At 41.5% G+C, this 21222-nt stretch overlaps 1 protein-coding gene across 2 annotated transcripts; it reads left to right on the top strand.

The window, feature by feature from the left end:
* Positions 1-923: 923 nt before the first annotated feature.
* On the top strand, positions 924-20913 carry spon2a (spondin 2a, extracellular matrix protein). 2 transcript variants are annotated; one of them, XM_074674228.1, is made up of 6 exons: positions 924-1088; positions 10809-11037; positions 13102-13322; positions 17900-18091; positions 18503-18674; positions 18839-20913. In XM_074674228.1, exons 2-6 carry the CDS (start codon positions 10809-10811, stop codon positions 19024-19026), a joined length of 1002 nt encoding a protein of 333 aa, XP_074530329.1. In that variant the 5' UTR covers positions 924-1088; the 3' UTR covers positions 19027-20913. The 2 variants fall into 2 exon arrangements, with proteins under 2 accessions (XP_074530329.1, XP_074530330.1); XM_074674229.1 differs by lacking the exon at positions 924-1088 and adding an exon at positions 7150-7319.
* The last annotated feature ends 309 nt before the right edge of the window (positions 20914-21222 follow it).

The following is a 21222-nucleotide window of genomic DNA, read 5'->3' as shown; positions in this document are numbered from 1 at the left end:
GCAGGCACGGTGGGGTAGACGGGAAAGGGGGCTTCTCTGAGCAGACCCACAGGGCAGACGAGGGCGGGGGATTATCAGCCCAAAAATTGCTACCACATGCACATAACCTGGAGCCTGCTCTTAAAATGGAGCAAACTGACTGAAAGCTGGAGTTCACTCTCTGGAAGCACATTAACCAGCCTGCTGGGTATCGACCACTGACACACTCTCAAGGTAGGCTGACATTGTGGAGGATAGAGATGGGTTGAGTTTATTGATACCAAAATGTTTAATTATAAGTATTCATCCTTCGATTTATTTTACTGCTCTGTAACTAATAATAAAAAAAGTTTTTTTTATCCAGTGTTTCATAATACGCTGGGTCAGAATCAGATACTGACGTTGATATATGTAAATTTACCCACCATGCACCTTGCCTTCATGCAGTTCAGTTGGAAATTCAGGTAAATTGTTCCTATTGTGGTACAACCTAAAGCTGACACTTTTCTTTTATTCCCACACAATCTTATTCCTTTCACCTTTAAACTCAATGTTCAGCCCCAACTAATGCTGCTTTAAACGACTAACTTTACATAGCTCAATCTGGCACCACAATACGCTTTACACAAATTACACACATGAACAAGTGTTCCCCAAGATCATTTAAATTAAGTGTAAAAGTCTTTTAAGTTGGAGTCTGTGGGATTTTCCTACAAGTAAAATGTCAACTTTTACTGGAATAGTCCTGCTCAATCGTCACTTCTGGCCCTTTAAACACGTATGTAATTCATATATGTGAGTGTCTGTGTCTGCCTAGAACCCGCTACTCTGTTAATATTTTGGTTGTATGAAGAAATTTCTGGGCGGGGTGGGTGGGCGTGGTTACATCAGCCAATCACAGCACGCCCAGTGCGCAAGTGACTTTGCGTGATGATAATAACGAGTGGAAGAAGCGATCCTGAGCAACCAGACAATGGACTTAGCACGAGGAAGAAAACACAACCAACGTGAAACAAAACACCAAACTTATGATGCTTTTTCCCTAAACAAGAGAGAAGCTTGGCTTGACGTTCAAGAGCAGCAACCAAAGTTGGCTTTCTGCTGAATAGGTATGTGTCAGATAACACAGTGATTAGCTTTTGCTAACCTTTTAATTCCTGCAGACCCTACCATTAACAAAGTATACATGGTTACTTGTTAGGTTTATCTACAGTTATATACGTATATGATTAAATTTACCAATACTTCTCTGGGTGAGACAGATGCTTCACTCTCACAACATGGTTCTGCTGTATTTTGAGCCCAAAAAAAAGTACCTAACGGCTAAAGCTAACATAAAGTGTTGGCCATAGTAATCAGAACCGACAGATCTGAAAATATTGCCCTTCTCTGCCTCTAACTCATGACCACGAAACTCACAGATGGTTTCTCTGTTCACAACAAATATCAGATGAAGTGAGTTTTTTTGTTTTGATCCACTTTTAGCTTAAATATTTAGTTTGTCTACTGTTTGCATCAATTACAGCAGCATGCCTCTTTTATAGGGTCAATATATTTCCTGAGATCTTCAATGCTAATGTTAAATGATGCCTTCTGCGACTCAGGCCAAAGTTTTGTTTTTTTTTTCTTTTTTGAATGTACAATAGATTTGTTCACTTTGTTTGCTATCTTGTCCAAATTTGCTGGATGGGGTTGAGGTCCAGACTTGAGGGGCCAGCATATCACAATCTATTTTCTATTTCATACATCTCCTTAAGATGACTCTATTCAGTGGTATTTAGAGCATTAGATTTAATTATGACTTAATAATTTTTTTTTCTTTTATGTGTATTTTTTTTAACCTAATTTGACAATACAACTGAAACCTCTTCAATATGACAAGTGTTAGTTTAATATTGGCCACCTCTGTATCTACTTCATCCCTGCTTTGTACAGCCTGTCATAAGAACTGAAGGCTTATGAGCTAGCCCAAGTAAGACTGTTTTCTGGGTGTTTTCTACCTTTAACTAGTCAGCAAGTCAGTATCTTGAATGTTTTTCAAAGTGTAATAATATAGATAAAATAAAAAAAAACATTTGAGAGATGCTAGATTTAATTTGAATCACAATTAGAAGTAATAATATGTACTTTTGTTCCATGTATTCTGAATTTATCTGCATTAAATCCTGATGTGACGGCTCAGTAGCAGGTTCCCAAGTTTCATACAGCCTGGTCATCAGTTGTTCAGTCATCAGTGTTACTGGCTCAAGAGAATCCCTCCGAAGGCTGAAAACTATTTGACAATAGGCTTTCTTGTGGCCTGAGATACTACCAACAAAATCAGTAGGGCCTGATAACTAATAAGCTCTAGGTTGTGATGCAGGCTTCTAAAATGATTCCCATCCAGTCAGTTTCCTGGTTAACTTACCTTACACCACACTACTCTCCTGCTAATATCTCATGCTAAATAATGTCAAGAAGAAGCTTCATTGTCATTGTACAGAGTACAATGAAATTCCGTTTGGCAGCATCTCTCAAATAGCAGCAGCATGCAACCTTAACAGCTGGTAAATTTAAAAAGGCATCAAAAATAAAGTGCAAGTTAAATTGTTTACATAAAATAGTTCTAAAAAAAGATATAAAATATAAATGAACACACAATATAAACAGACCATGCAAGTCAGTTTTTAATGCAGTTTGACCATTTTTCTCTGTTCCAGGTAACTGCATATCAATTAAGGCATGGAGAGTTGCTGAGAAATAAAAATTAACTTAGTTTGTTGGAGCGCTAAAGAAAAATAAACAGAATTGATCACACAAGAGATACAAATATGTCACCTAGAGACCTATCATTCAAATAGCTTCATAGACTTTATTTTTGTTTTTGCCATATAGGTATTTATCTCCTGCTTTATATATATGTATACTCACACATACACACATACATACTGTCTAAGTGAGGGACAGCCTCATTACATAACAGTGTGTGTATACAAGTATGTGTACATGGAGGAGGCCCAGGATGCGCGCAGTATTTTAACAGACCTTTAACACACACACACACACACTCACCCTTTTCAAGTCCCACTTGAATAGTGCAACAAAGTTCATTGGAACGTCGTCCACCTCACCTCACCCATCGTCATACATTACTCCTGTCGGCTCCCATGCTGGGCTGCCAGATTTTTTTTATTTGTTTGTTTAGTTCCAGAGGAGGAGAAGGACGAAGGGGGTGGAGGTGCTTGAAAGCCTCACAGATGTCATAAGGTCTGGGAAAACCAGTAAAATGAGTCCTGGTTCCCGTTCTGCTGCTTAGTCAGAAGCTTCAGTGAAATAATCTGCTTGTGTCATTCTGATAAATTGTATGAGTTTCAGTGAATGAGTGAAATAAAACACAACAAAACAACTCAAAGCAGGTCAATGGTGACCAAAGCTGATTTATCTAAAGATCATAGCTAAAGAAAAAGCCAGGTTGTTTTTCACAGAACAGGAGAGCAGAATAAGTGTGAGGAAGAAGGTTGCTCAAGCCTATGGGCATGCCTTTGCATACATGTCTCTTTGATGAAGTGGTCCCTAGAGAGATGACTTAAAAAACTTGGAGCAATCCTGCTACCAGCCTCTAAAGCTGAAAGGATAAATATTTGCCTTTGGTTGTCTTTGGAACGATTAGATGTTATTCCAGCCACTGAATGCCTCAGAGGTTCCCTCATCTACAGACTGCACTATACTTTTCTCTCTTTGAGATATATTATGATGCATCTTTTTGTAGCTCTCACAAAAAATAAAATGAAAATATCTAAAAAGTTCAGATTTCAATCAAGACTCATGACAAGGACGTTGTTTTGTCATTGTAAAGATTGAGATCACCACCAAATGGTTATTTATTTAATATTCTTTTGAAACACTCTTTAGAACTGACAAAGATCTATAAAATATCATTCTGAATCAAACCAGTGTGGTCATTATTTGCAACACTGGTTACCTGGTGGGTTAGTAATTCACCTTGTGTCCATCCATCCTTCCCCAACATCACGCTCAGCTGAAACAATGTCACATTATTACTGCTGTGTTTCAGATGGATTTAGGAATCACAAACAGGGAAGGATACATTTGTAATATACTTTATTATTACTGTTATCTTAAAAAAAATAATTGACTTAGGCAATTAAGCTATGAGGCTGGCAAAATAATCATTAATGTGTAATATAAGACTCAGGCCATTTTTCTATGAGGCTAACGAGAAACCCATTAGCTATGTGAGATAGTGTTAGCATTAAACTGCTTACTATATGGCGTGACCGTGAGAAAAACAAATAAAGTGTAAAAGGAGAGGCCGAAAGTCCTCCTCAATATTATTAGCTAAAAACATACGACAGGCTTAAATAGGCTACTAAGTAGCCAATGTAACTTAAGCTAACCAAATGCTATCTAGAGAGAGCTTAAATGCTAGCATTAGCCTCACCAGAAGCACCAACATGCTAACAGCTCAGACTTCAAAGACAACTCTCAGTGCAGCAGTTTTATTTCTCCCAAACGTTTCACATTGTGTGTGATGACGGCAAACAGTGGCTGACGTGACAGTGTGACATGGTCAGCCTCAAGTTCAAAATTTGAATATCTCAAAAGCCTACTGGTCATCCCTTTTATTTTCATATCACTATAAGATGGAGAGAAGACCCGTTTGTTTAGCTATTTAGCAAACATTTGGCAATTAGCTACAGCAACTGAAAAAATATTTCAGTCGGTGACCCAAAAATTACATTGCAAAAGACCTTTGACCCCTGGCTGTCCTTCTTTTTGATTAATATTACGTACATACTCAGGCCAGCTAACCAGACTTATGATCTGTGGTAAAATGACCTCACATTTTAGTCCGGTTGTAGCCACTTCAGAGGTCTTGTTGCTAAGCAGATTCACAAGTTTAATTAGTATGGTTTTATTGAAAACATATGTATTTTGGTTATATTATTTAATAATAATCGTCATAATGTGAACAAAAAGCATTTTTTTCAAAACATTGTGGGGTGGGTGTTGGATAGCATGGCAGCAGAAAAGTTGTGTTTGAGATTCATGTTGCCATAAGTAAACACAAAACAGGTCTTAGCTGAGTCATAAAGAGAGATTACAGGCGTCAGAAGGTTTTCGGGAGAAGAACTTATAAATTGTTGATTTTGATCTTTTCATGCAATTTTTTTCAACAACACCGAAAATATTTATACACCAGTCTTAATCTTTGAAATATGAAAAGTCGACTAAACAACCGCACATTATCAAACAGTCTGTATTTATTTCCCTGCTTTGTTCTTCCTTAATATTACATCACAGTACAAAGTCAATATAATCCATCTGCTCCTGGTTGATGCTGCTCTGTCCTCAAGTCGGTCTGTGTGTCTCTGTGGTCTGGAGGGTTTTATGGTGATGCGGCAGAGACACTGGAGCTGGTATGGCTGCAGCCCAGCTCGCAGTGATTAGCTCATAGTTTTCCCTGTATTGCTTCACTCACTTGGCTCTGGTAATGTCGACTCGTGCACGTGATTGACAGGAAGAAAACTCAGAGAAATCTTGGAGATTTGCGTCAGACAGACAACCTGCGGACATTATACTGCTGTGTCTGGTTTCTTACTGCCAGCTGTTGTGTGGTTAAGTAATAAGAAGGTAGTGATCAGAATAAAAAATACGTGATTGCTTTTTTCTGCAAGGACTCAGTTCAGTGCTTCTATGAACCCACATTTGTCATGTATTTATGCACTTCTGAGTGCTTACACTCATACACAAATGTGTGTATTTTGACAATGTGTGAATGACATTTTACATTATCATGAGTCAGTGTTGATGCTGAGCTCACTACCATTAATCAGCGGCAGCAGGAGGGAAGTCTGGGTTTTTCCCGTAACCTACTTTTAAGTGCAAAGATAGATAGATAGATAGATAGATAGATAGATAGATAGATAGATAGATAGATAGATAGATAGATAGATAGATAGATAGATAGATAGATAGATTAAAAATAATGTGATGGAGAGGATTTCCCAGAAAGATGGGTGTTGTTTATGAGTTGATTGTTTATGACTGAAGATACAAAGTCCAAATTGTTACCCGATCCACGCTTAACCCCACTCCCCCCTTCCTTCCTCTGTCTGCATCTTTTCGTCTCCCCTCATTCCTGGAAGGCAAACAGACCAGCCAAACAGTGACGTGGCCGAGCTGCTTTAACAGGTCTACAGTTGTCCAATGGCAGAGTGGCCTTAAGTGTGCGGCTGCTTGAGATGACAGAGCAGATGTAAGGACAAAAGCTGCAACTAAATCTTCCAGAAACACATCCTTCATCAGTGTGTGTACATGCCTGTGACATAGATTTATTGGTGATATATGGGCTCGCAGCTTTGTTGTATCCAACAAATAACAACCAGAAAAGCAACATAACTTCCCACAGATTTAACAGGCACACACACACACACACTTTGTCACAGAAGCACACACAGCCTGCTGGAGTCTCAGCTTTGACATGTTGATAAGTGAGTGGTGGCCGGTAAAAGAAACCTCCCTGGTTGTCCATGTGTGAACCAGCTGTGGGAACTGGTGACCACACGTCTCTGACACACGCACGAGTATGCACACACTCTGACCTGAGAACAAAAAGGGGTCCTTTGCTGAGATCACAGCTGGAACTGCCACAGGGCAGAGGAACAATTTGAAGGGGAGAAAAAAAAAGACAAAAACCTCTGAGAACCTTTGATTCTCTGCTAAGTCTGATCAGTATATTAAGAGCAGAAATTTCCAGACTCCGCTGTGACTGCACCAAGTTGCATGTCTGTGCATAAGCCTGTCTGTTTCCCTGCCATTATTCAGCAACCCACACCTCTGAAGCCTGATAGTGTGTATTGAAAAACATGGGTAAGAAAATACACAGTGCTGAGTGGTTACCAGAGGCCAATGTGGTGTTGATTACCTCGTCAGCAGTGAAGCTGCTGAGCTCATACAGCTACTCAAAGGGAGAAAGAAAGGAGGGAGAAAGAAAGAGGGAGAGAGGAGTCTGTTCACTGCCTTTCCATACAAGGAGAGGTAGGGGGAGAAAAGGGGAGGAGGGGGAGGAGAAAGTGAGAGGCAGCAGAAGAAAGCAAGAGAGAGGGAGAGGAGAGAGGAAGGTAATATGAGGAGATACAATGAGAGAGAGAGGAGAAGAGGAGGAGAGAGGTTCAGAAAGACAGATAAAGACAGAGGATAGAGGCTGATAGAGCTGCAGCAGAGCGTGAGTGAGAGTGGAGAGGAAGGAGAGGAAGAGGAGGTGAGTGAGCAGAGCTGAGGTCCCGACAGTGTGATCCTGCTGCAGCTTCTCTCTGTCACTGACTGATCCAGCACAGGTAGGACGCTCACCAAGGCTTCATTCATTCATTCTCTGCAGCAGCGCCTGAGCGAACACTTGAGCACGTCTGAATGCTTGTGTTAGCCTGAGGAGATACGGGGAGACGGGGCAGGTGTTGCATTTTTGTGCGAATTCAGTGAGTGAAGGGAAAATGTTCAGATCCCATTTATAAGTCATAACTTTTTTTTTTTATCATCATTATTATTTACGCATTGCTTTGTCAGTTTCAACATCAAGTATGCAGCAAATTAATGTCTAAGATGTTTTAACATGATAAAGGAAGCCAATTTTACCTGTGCATTTTTCTATATCTACACTACTTAAATCAAACAGTTAAATTGTCATGTAACCTATCCTTCCAGTGTTGTAAAGTACTACTATAAGAAGCACCACATTTAAAAAAAAAACTTAAAAAAAGTTGATATCTTACTTATTCATCAGAATTTCTTGATGTTTCCCCCAACCCTAGATTACAGCTGAATCCACAAAAGTTCATTGATTTTTGACTTCCTGATGAAATATGGCTTCATTTAAGCTCTTAATGCAGAAATGATTCTACCCCTTCATCTGTGCGACCTGCTGCCCCCACCGCCTGAGTCTCCCTCCGTCTGCAGGAGACAGTCAAGTTTCTGACCTCCTGTCATGATGCTTGTCTGGACGATTGCAGTTTCTTCTGTCAGTGTTTCTGTGCATGGCTGGTCTGCAGGGATGAATGCTCACGCTAATTTAGGAGTGCAACCAAGAATCATTGAAAACACAGTGATGCATCTCTCCCAGAGCAAACAATCGAATCTCCCTCAGCCTCACAAAACAAAACAATTCTGAGAAAACAGCCAATTACCTCCCCGCCTTCGCCTTGTTAAAAATAAACACACCTCCTGCTGTGTACACAAATCTGCGCTTGTGCTCACATACCTGCGTGCCTGTGTGTAAGAGCTGAGCTGGATGTGTGTATTATCTCTGCATGAGTCCACTGTAATTACATGGTAAAGGTGCCCATGAGGCGTCAGCCGCTACTTTTGGCTGTGTGCCACATCCCCTGGTTTTATTGGATCTCGTACCTGACTGAAAAAAAATCTGCTGTGTGTGTCTGTTTATTTTGACTGATGAGGGCAGGTCTGAAGTGCGAGTGCATACAACAAGTGTGTGAGAGGGTAAGCCCTATGTCTGCAGAAAATAAGTCTGATCAAATGCCACAGTCTATTATTATTGTGTGTGTGTGTGTGTGTGTTTTCAGAAAAGATCAGCTGGTAGCAAGGCTGTGTGTGTGTGTGTGTGTGTGTGTGTGTGTGTGTGTGTGTGTGTGTGTATGTGTGTGTGTGTGTGTGTGTGTGTGTGTGTGTGTGTGTGTGTGTGTGTGTGTGTGTGAGTGTATTTGTGAACTGATACAGTGCAGGGTGTCAGTGTGGGAATCTAAGAAATGTCTCTTTAGTGTGTTACAGTGTTAGTGAGGCAGGGTCAGAGAGAGAGTTGAAATCTGTGCTGAGCCCCAGTCAGTGTTTTATTACTCACATGAGTAATGGTTGCTATATCAAAAAGATCTTAAAGTCACTCTCTGTAATTACAAAAACAAATCATTAAAGAAATAATAATACCGGCCAGTTAAAAATGCAGCTGGTGGTTGTCTGGAATTTGTTTAAAACGAGTAAATCTTTGCAGCAGCCTGTGAAAGGGTTGACCTGGTTTTCTATACTAAACACGGTGGACGGGGCAGACGGGATAAGTTCACATACTGATGTGAAAAACCTCCCGCTCCAGGCGCTGAACTTCCACCAACCCTGAGCACACAGACCTCAAAAGCGTCAGAAACTGTTTCTTATTAGCTCAGAGATTTCTTTTTTAATGCCATTTTCAGAGAAAGCAAGTTACTTTTTGGAAGTAGTTGCACATTAAAACCTCACCACCTGGAGCTTTATCTGCCTCCTGTTGAGCAGCAAGGTTGTAGCCAGTGAGATGATCAGATGACTGAACAGTGAGATCAAAGCTGGGCTCTGTGTGTCTCCACACTGGAGGTATTTTTATGGCTGGTTGTTAAACTGTGCAGTGGATAATCTACATTTAATAGAGATGGAGAATTGACGAAACACTCAACAGCAAACAAAGGCTGTGGTCAGATAAGTGTCAGGGTTTGAGAAACACTATCTGACCTCTGGAAATAGACTTCAGGGACAATGAGCAGCAAGACTGTTATGAGCAGTGTGTATTTGTGTGTGCTGGTCCACTTGCCCAGATTTAACCGTCTGCATTCTGCAGCTGCTCGAAGGTTCAGTTATCGTGTAGTAGCGGCGAAAATCACCACACGCAGGCCTACAGCCATGAAACATTGTTCTCCCTCTTTTGTTACACACAAACGCAGAAAAATCCATCTGTCATCGGGTCATAAACTGTCAACTTAAAGTGAAAACATCTGCAAATGAAATAGCAAACGGGTGAAATAAAATCACCTTATTTTCTGCTGTGTGCTTATGCCCCAAAGAATTTTTCAACAGTATCTACTGAGCCGAGGAGTTCAAGGGCAAATCATCTGCAATTATAAATCTTCTGTGTGAGTCTCTTTCGTAATGGTTTCATCCAAGAGCCCAGTGTTTATTCTGGCGTTTTCAAAGGGATATTTTACAGCTAAAAATATAGAGACATGCAAACCAAAACATGTGCGCACACAGATTCTCACACAGCACATGGTAGAGTAGCTTGTCATTGTGCTGTTGACTTACTTAAAAGCTGCCAGTGCAGGATTACAGAGTAGATACAGCTCGAGAGCACCGGTGTTATTTACACTCAGCTTCTGGAGCATTATTAAATAACCTGCAACACTCACTTGCAGACATACACTTCACAATAAGATATGAAGCTGAAATGTGTTTTGAAGAGTTACCCTGCACGTGCCCCCCCCCCCCCCCCCCCTCCTCCGCCTCTCCTGGAGTGAATCTGACTCAGCAGCTGGCAGTCAGTGGATGGTCAGTCAATGAGGTCAGTAGAGCAGCAGAGCAGACGGGATTTGCTTCTATCCTCAGAGGTGTCATCCCCCTGTTGTTTTATTTTGGGACAGCTCCTGTGACAGACATTACTGTGACAGCCATGAATGTTTTTCAGCGTAGCCTCAGATTGATTGGCAGTGGACCAACACACTCTTGGCTTGGCTCGAGGGAATGGGAGTATTGTTTTTAAAGTTCCAGGGTCAATGGGTTCAGTGAGCTTTGTTCTGAGATAAAAAGAAAATACAGAATTATTTGGGCTCGGTTTCCTTGATGTTCTTTTTCAAACCTTTTTATTTGCTTGTTGATGGATGAAGATTACAAGCCAAAGAACTTCAGAGCAACTTTGAAATGGGCCAGACACTTAATGACATTCAAGAAAATTCTAGAGCAATTCTTCACAATCAACATCATCGATGTCTTCAAAGACAAGCCAATCATCTGCACACTTGATATATGTCTGCTATTAATGTATAGTACTCAGTCATATTTCAATCCTGCCTCTCTTTCAGATGATGACATCGGAGCTCTCGGCCTGCGGTTGGCAGCAGCAGCTACTCGTTGTACTCCTGAAGCTTTGCCTCACATTTGCTGGGCCTCTGCGACCGCTCAATGGGACAGAATGCACTGCAAAGGGTCCCGCTTCCTACATCCTAGTCTTTACGGGTCAGTGGAGCCCACAGGCCTTCCCAAAGCAGTATCCGCTGTTCCGGCCCCCTGCACAGTGGTCCAAACTCATCGGTAAGAAAGACTTTTTCACCTCAGCAGAGGGAAAGTAGAAGAGAAAAAGAGCAGCAAACAAAATAACACCTGAATGCAGATTTTCAAACTTGAAACTCATTTTAAAATGTGTAATTTAGAAAGGCAGTCAGATCTTTCATTTCTCATGCACCCTGGAAGAAAGGGAACACCGATCGTTTCCTACAAACAGAAACCAGAATGCTTTGCTTGCTGAAAATTCAGAACCCCTGGTTTAACTTCTATTTTTTGATGTCAAAGCTTCAGATAGAAACTGTAGTATCCCTTTGTGTATCATGTTTTTGAGCCTCATTGTCAGCATGCACAGACCGGTGTAGATGAACAAAAGGGCAAAAAGCACAAATTAATTTAAATGATGGTCTAAATGTAGCCAGATGAAACTTTGTCTGTTGCTCCATCGTCTGTCCAGTCGTATCTTTATTTCTCCACTTCTTCAGCTTGGTCATACGCTCCTTTCCACATTTCCGCTGGTTTACCGCAGCGCTGGCGGTAAACGGTTGGAGTAAAAGCTTTCAGGGCTGGGGAAGGTGGGTGATGATTGGGGTGTGTTGGGGTCAGACCGCTTACTTCAGAGCCAGGAGGATGAGGGGAAGGGGAGATCCAGGGCCCTTCTTTTCTGCTTTTTTTCCAAGCCATGGAGCATGGGATGGGTGGCAGATGTTTGTGAGTGTGCTTGTAAGTGTGTGTTTTACTGCTCTTGTGCATCACTGTCTGTGGCTTTGTCTGGTTTCCAGCTCTCCCACTGGTGCCCTGCTGCCCGGCCAGAGGGTGATGGCCTACTTACTCCTTATAGAGGCAGGCACTGGGGATTCTGACACACCCATAATGGCTTTAAATGTCCCTGGGCATTTTGACAGGAGGTGGGGGGGAAGAGGGGGATGGCGAGTGCTGGGCTTTGTCACAAGAAAAGGAAAACACAAGGGGTTCAAAGGGCTGACGTTGGAAATGGAGTTTGTCACAGCACAAAGAAAAGCACAACCTGTCAAGGGACTTTGGGACCTGTGATGGTTTCGTGTTGCTCTATTGTGGAGACCTATAGGGCAAATGGGGCCGAGGACACGGCCCCGAGGAAGAGGGAATGGAGTTTGTCAATGCCACAGAAAAACATGAGCAATTGAGGAAAGACAGGAAGTAGGCTTTAACGTCTTGGTGGGGCTAAAACGTGATGTGTTATCAAATTTCAAGGTCCTGACGCGTATGGGGAGGTTGTTGGGATGGAAATGCAATTAAGTGTCAAAGTAGTAGCAGATTTGGGAGAAACAAGATAGTGTGTAAAGCGTGGCTCTGCATGGCATGTGTGTTAATGCATGTGTCAAGAGCGTTTAAGCAATAATGTAAGTTTATGTGTGTGTGTGTGTGTGTGTGTGTGTGTGTGTGTGTGTGTGTGTGTGTGTGTGTGTGTGTGGGTGTACACAGTTCTAAAAAGTGAGGTAAGGCAGAACCATCAGGGTATTTGTCAGCATGCTTTTGGCTAACCTTAGTCTGCCCTTAAAACCACTGGCCCAGGCAACTGGGTCTGTGGGTTTCACCATGTGCTCAAGAACCTGCGGTACAAACAGTCTGACCTGGATCAGATCTCTTGGTTCTCAGCAGATATCATAGATAAACAGGACTCTAAATAAAACAATGTGAAGGAAATGGACGTCTTGGCTCTGGATGGTATGAAAAAGTCAAAACAAGGTTTTCAAATTTGTTTAAAATATGCTCATCCGCCATCTGGTTGCTGACTATGAGTTCCTGACCTGTATCTGCTGGCAGCTCCAGCACGCGCTGGCCCATTGTTCTATCAGTGATAGATGGAGACAGATGAAACCATAGCTGTGTGTTAATGCCAGAGACATACATGTGGGCAATTTCTTCACCATTATCTGTTTAATTGCAGGAAGTAGGAGGCAGTCATAGAAATACATACAGACTCCACGGTGGAAATGATCTCACTGTCTGGCTCAGGCTCTGTGGTACCTCACAGACATTGATATGCATTCCAGCAAATAAGAATCTAACTCCTGTCTTCTCCCCTTTCTTGTGTTGCTTTTCCTCCATTAGCGGTTAGCCACAATCGCCATTTTCGGCTGTGGGCGGAGGGTGCTCCAGCCAGTGTAGGGGTGCAGAGCTTCTCTGAACTCGGGGTGACGGTGGAGCTGATGAAGTCGGCCAAGGAGGCAAGGAAGAATCGCGCGGTTGGGGCCATGTACAGAACGGCGGGCATCCCTAACGGCATTGGGCACAGCTCCACGGAGTTGCTCATGCAGCCACGGAACTCACTGGTACGCATAAAATGAAAAGTGGAAGCAACACTTATTCACAAAAGTGAGCACATGCTCAGACACAGTAAGTCACAGGAGCTGCCTCCGTTTGAGTAAATCATTAAGTCATCTGGGGACCTGGACCTTGACATAATGCTGTCCATACTCACTCTTCACCACTTCTTTCCACTCTTCATTCAGACTAAGTTTAGCTCAAGGGCTGAAGCCCTGCGGCCACAAACACCCACATTCGTCTGCACTCTGTCTGCTCCCTGCTCTACTAAACTACATGTCTCTAAGATGAACTTTAGTTAAAGGAGTAGATTCATCTTGGATCCCACTTTGAAATCCTCCATATCACTGATTTTACTGGTGACACACTGATTTGCTGCTTTGCAAAACCTGGTTCCTGAATCCACTATCCCCCATTCATGACTTTTATTGCTCACTCTGAAGGTGGATGCTTTAAAAAGCCATCAGAGGCAATCTGAGTGGTCGGTTGAAAAATCAAACCTATCACTGAATCTTGTCTTCCTTTCTTCTATCCTCTGTCAACTGTAAGGGATGTACCCTGATATCACACTCACCCATTCACACCAGTTTTATACACTGAGACATCAGGGTTAGCTAACCAACTAACCAGTCCCAATCAAAAGCTGATGGCACAACACCAGGGAAATTATGGGGTTCAGTGTCTTGCCAAAGAACAACTTGACATGTGGACAGCCTGACCTGGGATTGAACCCTCAACCTTTTAACTGAGAGATGACTCTGCTGTAAAGCCACAGCTGCCCCACCTTTGAGTTCTGACCATCATGTTTCAAAGCTTCTGAGGTGTTTGTCTGATGACTGAGATATTCTCCAAAATGTAGATATATGATTAACATTATCTACCCAGTGACTCTGCCTTCCACACACCCTTTGTTTATATGCACAATAAGCAATTCCCTGTCTAAACTCAATCAAAGACACAGCTCTTACTTTTCTATGTAGTTGCTAAAGCATTTAGATACAAAACACATATCAATATATGTATTTTCCAATGTTATTTTCAACTCTGTGTTGAGTATTCTCCAGCTTTGGCACAGAAACAAAGAGTGTGGAGCAGACTAGGAGGAAGATTAGGAGTAAATCTACAAACTGTGAGAAAAAAATCTCTGAGTTGTCAGACTGCTGTAAATTTGCATCACCCCAAATATAAATATCAAGAATGTGGATGTTAGTTTTGGCTTTCAGTCCATCTCAAGGACAGCCGTGATCCTTGCTTGACTACAGTGTAGCGCTGATGTTGAATAGTGAGAAAGCTTCGAAGCAAAGGTCATGGCTGGATGCCTAAATTTGGGCCTGGGGCTTAAACAAAGGCAAAGGATTTGAGGGAGGAATTCGGTAAGGCGCTGGAAAAATGTGACGTACTTTTCGTTGAGTTATAACCGGGACTCGAGTCTTCTTTTATGTGCAAAGCACATGTAGCTGATGAAGTAGAAGGAGAGAGGTGAAGAGGAAGGGCGGACGTTTGCTGGAGTTTTTAGAAAAAGGTGTGTGCCTGTCTGAATGTCTGGTGACCTACATTTGTTTATTGGTTATTCCACTGCCTGAATCTGAGGGCTCTCTAGGATCATAAACAACCCTGTCGGAGGGCATCTTTGGTAAGTGCTTGTCATGGACAGCAGCTTAACAGCTTTTCTCCTAGACACAAGATGTCTGTGGCTGCTTTTAAACAGGTCAGTCTGTTTTTAGAATCTGTGGACAAAACAAAAAAAGACGGTTGGTATGACCATTGTGCTTGTGTTGAACGTGACAGTGGCAGACTGAAGGATGTCAGTCTGCTGACAGCTTAATCTGCTGCCCCTCTTTTCTGTCTGTCCGTCACTCTTTCATATAAATCCCTTGGATTTTTCTTTTCCCCTCAAACCAAAACAATCTAACACAATGCCCCAGAAAACTGAAGCACACATGATTCCTATCTCCATTTTCATAAACCTCTTTCTATTGCTGCTGTACGCCTGATTAAAACCAGACTGATAACGAAAGGGAAAATACCATTTGGTATTCCACGAGCATTTATCTTGAAGATCCAGACAGTGGCACCAAAGAAAATAGGGCAGCAACTTCTTAGTGTTAAGGTGCATGAGCTCTTGGACCGAGTTGCATGTTTTGTAGGTCGACCTGTTCTTTTCGGGGCTTTGTGAAAGATTTGCTGCAATGGAGGAAAAGTGAGAGGGATCATTGGAGCTCTGAAGGGACTGTCTGTGGCCTGGAGATCCTTCCTGGCCTGTATATTACAAAACCACCATCAAGCCAGTGATGAGGGATACCCCTGAGTAGACATGCTTGCTGAATGGATAAAGCAGGATGAGGCTTCTTGGAAAAAACATTTGTGGAGGGCTGAACAGTTTTGGAAAATAATCTAATCGTAATTTTTTGGGTATCAATATTGCGACATAGACATAGGATACTTCCCACATCTAAACAATTTTTTTTACTGTAGGCCAGGCCTACATTTTATGATGAAATGAGATGAATAGATGCATGAATTAATATAAATAATATTTCTTTTATATCTTAAACTATCACAATCACAGCAGAATATTCACTGATTGATTTAACTTCAAGTCTTGTAGACGTTTAATATCATTATCATTAATTACCTTAAATTAAATCAGAGAAAGGGACAAAACACTGCAGAACAACAGGCCTGGTATGAACAATAATAAAAAAAAAAAAATGAATCCTCTCTTCTATGAATCTCACACAAAATCAAGTGCAGAAATGTAAGTAAGACTAAATCGCTGGCTCAACTACTGAAATATATCAACACATGAAATGCACTTTTTTATAAAATGAAAAAGAAACACTGTATTAACATAAATGTAAATATTAAATGTATAAAAAAAATCTTCCTAATCTTTCATCAGTAACAAAACACAGACTAAAAAAGTTTTGGCTCAACCACTAAAATATGTTAACACATGTGGATTGTACTTTTTTTTTAATCTTTTTTTTATTTGTTCATTGCAGCCTTTGCGATTTGAAAATTGCAGTCTATCGCATTGCAATGTCAGCCCTTTTTGAGAGAAGACTGTTGAGGACGAGAATAAATAAAGGGGGAAAGGAAGGCAGCAAGGAAGGAAGGAGGGAATCAGAGGAGGATCCTGAAAAGCAACAGAGCTGCTCCTGATTTGTTTCTGTTTCTTTGCCGTGCGTCACAGGCAAGAAACAGACCCCATGTGTTCTAATGACACTACCTGCTCCCCGTCCCCAGTGACCTGCCCTCGTTTGATGTCGGTTCCAGCTCTTCCATCATGCAGCGCTCTGTCTCAACTCCAGGCCACCCTTTCCTTGCCATCCAAAGCTATCCAAAGCCCACCCATTAGAGCCTAAGCCTGGGTCCTCAAATATCAGGACCCAAAAGAAGAGGCGTTTCCAAATGTGCTGTTTTCTGGGCGTCTGCCACCTCAGCATGTGCTGACCCCCAGGCCACTTCCTGCATGAGGTCACCAGCTCTCAGGAAACATCGATCACACTGGAGACATAGTCAAACCCTGCACAGGAAACTGAGTGGGTGCATTCACAGGAACACAGGCAGGCCCTGGACCCTGGTGGTATAAATCTCTTCCAAGTGAATTAAGTGTTTCATTGGGTTCCCTTGTTGTATCATTTACAGTTTGAACTTGATGACAGAAGAAAGTCAGCAAGGAGCATCAACAAACCAGTGTATTATGGGCTTCAACTACAGCACAAACAAAACTATAAGCTTGGGCAAATGAGGAAAAAAACATCCACAGTATATTTTTCTTCGGGTTGTGACATTAGAAAAAGACAAAGACAGTAGCTAAAACAGATCATAATGTCTTATAAAGCCAATGCTAATGTGCCAATGTTTCCTGGGCAGGATGTCGACACTGTTCGCCATTTTAACTTACACATTACATTTCCTTACCTCTCTGAGCTTCTTCAGCCCTACTCACCCTCTCGGTCCCTCAGGTCGGCCGACCAGCTGCTCCTGCAGGTACCGAGGTCCAGGAAGAAGCTCAGAGGGGACAGGGCCTTCTCTAATGTTGTTCCCCGATTGTGGAACAGTCTTCCCCTGCACATTAGAGAGGCCCCTTCACTGTCCACTTTTAAAACACGTCTTAAAACCCATTTTTATTCTTTGACTTTTAACTCCAGCAAGACTTAGTTTCTTTGCCTGGTCTTTTTTTGCCTGGTCTCTGGTCTCTTTTATTTTCTTTTATTCCCTTTTACTTGCTTTTTATTTGCTTTTATTGTTTTTTACAATGTTTTTCTTTTATTGGTCTGTTTTTACTTATCTGTTTTTATCATTTCATTTGATCTACCTGTACAGCACTTTGTCTACAGCTGTGGTTGTTTTTAAAAGCAGATGGTATGGTATGGTATTTCATACAGTTCAAATCATCTTTGAGACATGTCAATGTGGAAAGAAGGAACCATGCTGGCATTGCAACAAAAACACAGTCTCTAAACTTTAATGCGCTGTAATGGCTTTGGGATTCATGTGTTGATTGATTTCCCGATTAGTTGTGGATACCAGCTCTCTAATTCTGCATTCTCCTTCTCTCTCTCTCCCTTGATCACAGCTGTCCCTTATGGTAAAGATGATCCCAAGCCCTGACTGGTTTGTTGGTGTGGACAGTGTAAACCTTTGTGAGGGCAGCCAGTGGAAACAGGAAGTGACTATTGACCTCCAGCCGTATGATGCAGGGACTGACAGTGGATTCACTTTCTCTTCTCCCAACTTCCCAACAAGCCCCCCTGAAAACATCACAAAGGTAAGCCCTGGAATGGCAGTCTTATCTAACGCATCGTATTGTTTTTAATTACTTTTTACATTGTTTCATATTATATCATGTTCACAAGTGTATAAAACATCATCTGTTCTTGAGCTGACCCTCAATAAAGTCATGTATGCACTCACAGCAAAGATGAGAGCAAGGTGAACGGCCCTGAAATAGGTTAGCAGTACAGGAACGAGGCATCATTCTTAGCTGTCTCCACTGAAATGATTGCTAGGCAGCCCTCATGCCTACCCTGAGGTGGATTGAGTGAAAAGGCCTCTCTTACATAACAGTCTGCCTGTCAACTCCCAACATGTGTTTTCAAGTGAGCTATTGTGTATCTGAAGTTTTGTTAAGAACCAATCTGGCTCTGCTGATGAATTATGCCCAACTTTTTTTTTTCAGATTACATCTCAGATGCCAAATCACCCAGCCAACTCCTTCTACTATCCACGCTTAAAGGAGCTTCCACCTATAGCCAGCATTAGGATCACACAGCAGAGCAGATCACACGACCGTCAGACACCAATGTCCAATCATATTCTGCCAAACTCTATCAGTCCACATCGCTTCTCAGGTAAGATCAGAGCAACCCCATTGTTTGACCAAGAGGTGTCTGAGGTGTTTGGTACAATAGTTGGTCTGCAATGCGACGTACACATGCAACAGAAAAGATTTCTGCTCAATATGTCTTTCCTTGTTCACTCTGTAAACTTGTTACATCTCTTTGCTGTTATTCAGCTACACCCCTGGACTGTGAAGTGTCTCTCTGGTCATCCTGGGGTTTGTGTCTGGGTCCCTGCTCCAGAGGTGGTGTGCGCCACCGCACACGATACATCCTCCTGCGGCCGGCAAATGCTGGTGTCCCCTGCCCTGAGCTGGAGGAACAGGCTGAATGTGTACCACACAGCTGTATGAAACTCCAGTAACCTGCACAGAGACTGCCAGGTTTCAGCGCTGGGACAGTCGTTTTATTATTGCTGGACTGAGAAGCTTGCTTCAGCTTGGGTCCTTTAAAACTTAAAGGATTGTGTGTCTGCTACACTCAGGCAGTGTTAATGTAAGACTTTTTGCGTAACCTGTTTTATGCAGACATTTAGTAGCAGTGTGCACTTCTTTAAGGTTCACCATGAGCAGTTTTTTCAGTTTAAATTCCTCAGATAAAGCCTTGAATGCAATGTATGTTGATCAGGCCTTAAGAAAGAACGTATATTCTCTCTTACAAAACAGAAGCAGTTATCAGCAGTAAATATCTCAGCATCTATGTTTTATGTCTGTTTTATTTGAAGGTCATGTAAAATAATTCAAAAAGATAAGACAAGGCATTTTTTTAAATGAGGTGTTTCCTGCTTTCATAAGGGCTTGAGCCGAGCTGCTGCTAAGGTTAGCTTGAATCTTGGTAATGAGCTTTTTCTAAAATAAGAATCAAAAACAAAGAATTTTACTACGAAACAAAACAACAAATTTTTTTGTCACAGTTGTGAAACAATGCCTAATGGTCAGGGGGGGAAGTGTATCATAACATCCACGAAATAATCTGAACAGTTATGTATAAAAGTTTAATTCTGAATGTAGCAGTTGTTTAAAAGGTCCTTTAACAACCCGTCCACTTCATGAATTTTCTACTTTTTTACAGAGCTACTAGCTTAATGAATTAATATCTTTGACACAAAAGTATGATTAAATATGAATTCATTGGTTTGAGAGTGAATGTGTTGCTTCTGTGTCATGATAAGAAGTCAGTGACACAAAATTAGCTTAGAGCTTTGACAGCAGTGGTTGACGCTGTAACCCTCTTGAAATGAGCAAACTTAGCCGGCCTTTAATTACTCATAGTAAACTATTTATTAGCACTTATGGTCAGGTAAGACGAGATGAAAAGGGCTTCATGAACCTGAGTCACACTAGATTGAGTTTTTTTGCGTCCTCACTGCCACAGAGACATTTTCCCAACATTCGTCCTTGAACATCTTCCATAATGTATTTTCTGTGTGCGCTATCTTTAGTTTTGTAGACTTCTTTGTCTCAGATTGCAGGTTTCGTAGGTCCAAACCTCCCCTGTCTTTTTTTCTTTTTTTCTTTATTCCAACCCTAAACAAACAAACAAACAAAAATCAGCCAGACTTCTCTCTCTGGATGAATATGCAGTAAGGCTAATTCACTGTCAGTCATTACCATAGACTGGTCACTATAGCTGTAGCAACTATGTGTGTTCTTGACTTTTTGGACTGTTACTATGAAGCATCGACCAATTAAAATTTGTCACAGTTTTTAACAGTTTTTACTTAAACTATAAATGCTTCCAGATGAAAAGCAATTTTTACTGACTGTCATTGATGACAGGAAGTTGCATAAAAAAGTTGTGTCCTTTTAAGACCTGTGTGAGTCTTTCAACAACACACACATTTCATCTACATGCTGACAGAAGCCCACCGCAGTAACACAAGTTTCAACACACACACTCCTACATGTGGCTTATGTACGCACATATACACACAGACTTCCACACACAAAGGTCCTTGCACATACGGCATACTTTTAAAGTCACGGTGCCATTTATTTACACGGTGCCTACCTATTCATGCTTGGCACACTCATTTCTTTTAAAAATAGCATCACACCCCAATTTATAAGTATCACCTTTCACAAGAAACACCCATTAGCTGTCATGAAGATCAAAGCCAATCTGAGGCTGTTCTATTTTATAATACGATGCAAGTTTTTTAAGGATAAAACAGATAATTATTTTGATATTTTAATGTGGGGATTTTGTATATACTGGTGTGCTGTTTCATATATTGTGTAACTCATGAATAAACATGGATATGGGTTTTTCAAAGCGTGTACAACTGTCACTTTGTTCTGCTGTACAGCTTTTCAGTTTCTTGAAGTGCACTACGTTTTGTAAAAATGAAGTAAGCTTATTTTTAGACATCGGAGAATATTTAACACATATTGACACGTCTCTATTTGCATCTGAAGATCTCACAGTCTAAATGCAAAAGTACTTATCAGTAAATACCAAAGTATAAAAAGGTTACGTTGCCTTTTGTTCATCAAAATAGAAGTGACAAATAAATGCACCTTGAAAACAGTATCTATATTTCTGTCTCTGTGTGCACTTT

The sequence above is a fragment of the Halichoeres trimaculatus genome, unplaced genomic scaffold (assembly GCF_033239565.1).
Source record: "Halichoeres trimaculatus isolate MK-OKI-2021-1 unplaced genomic scaffold, fHalTri1.1 fHalTri1_scaffold_7, whole genome shotgun sequence".
NCBI classification, from domain to species: domain Eukaryota; kingdom Metazoa; phylum Chordata; class Actinopteri; order Labriformes; family Labridae; genus Halichoeres; species Halichoeres trimaculatus.
This window is presented reverse-complemented; position numbering and strand designations above follow the sequence as displayed.

What these genes read in the sequence shown, in the direction of transcription:
- spon2a (XM_074674228.1), top strand. Translation starts at nt 10,809, where the DNA reads ATGATGACATCGGAGCTCTCGGCCTGCGGTTGGCAGCAGCAGCTACTC. An exon ending in ACAGTGGTCCAAACTCATCG is followed by an intron (nt 11,038 to 13,101) that starts GTAAGAAAGACT and finishes TTCCTCCATTAG; the next exon opens with CGGTTAGCCACAATCGCCAT. An exon ending in CCCCTGAAAACATCACAAAG is followed by an intron (nt 18,092 to 18,502) that starts GTAAGCCCTGGA and finishes TTTTTTTTTCAG; the next exon opens with ATTACATCTCAGATGCCAAA.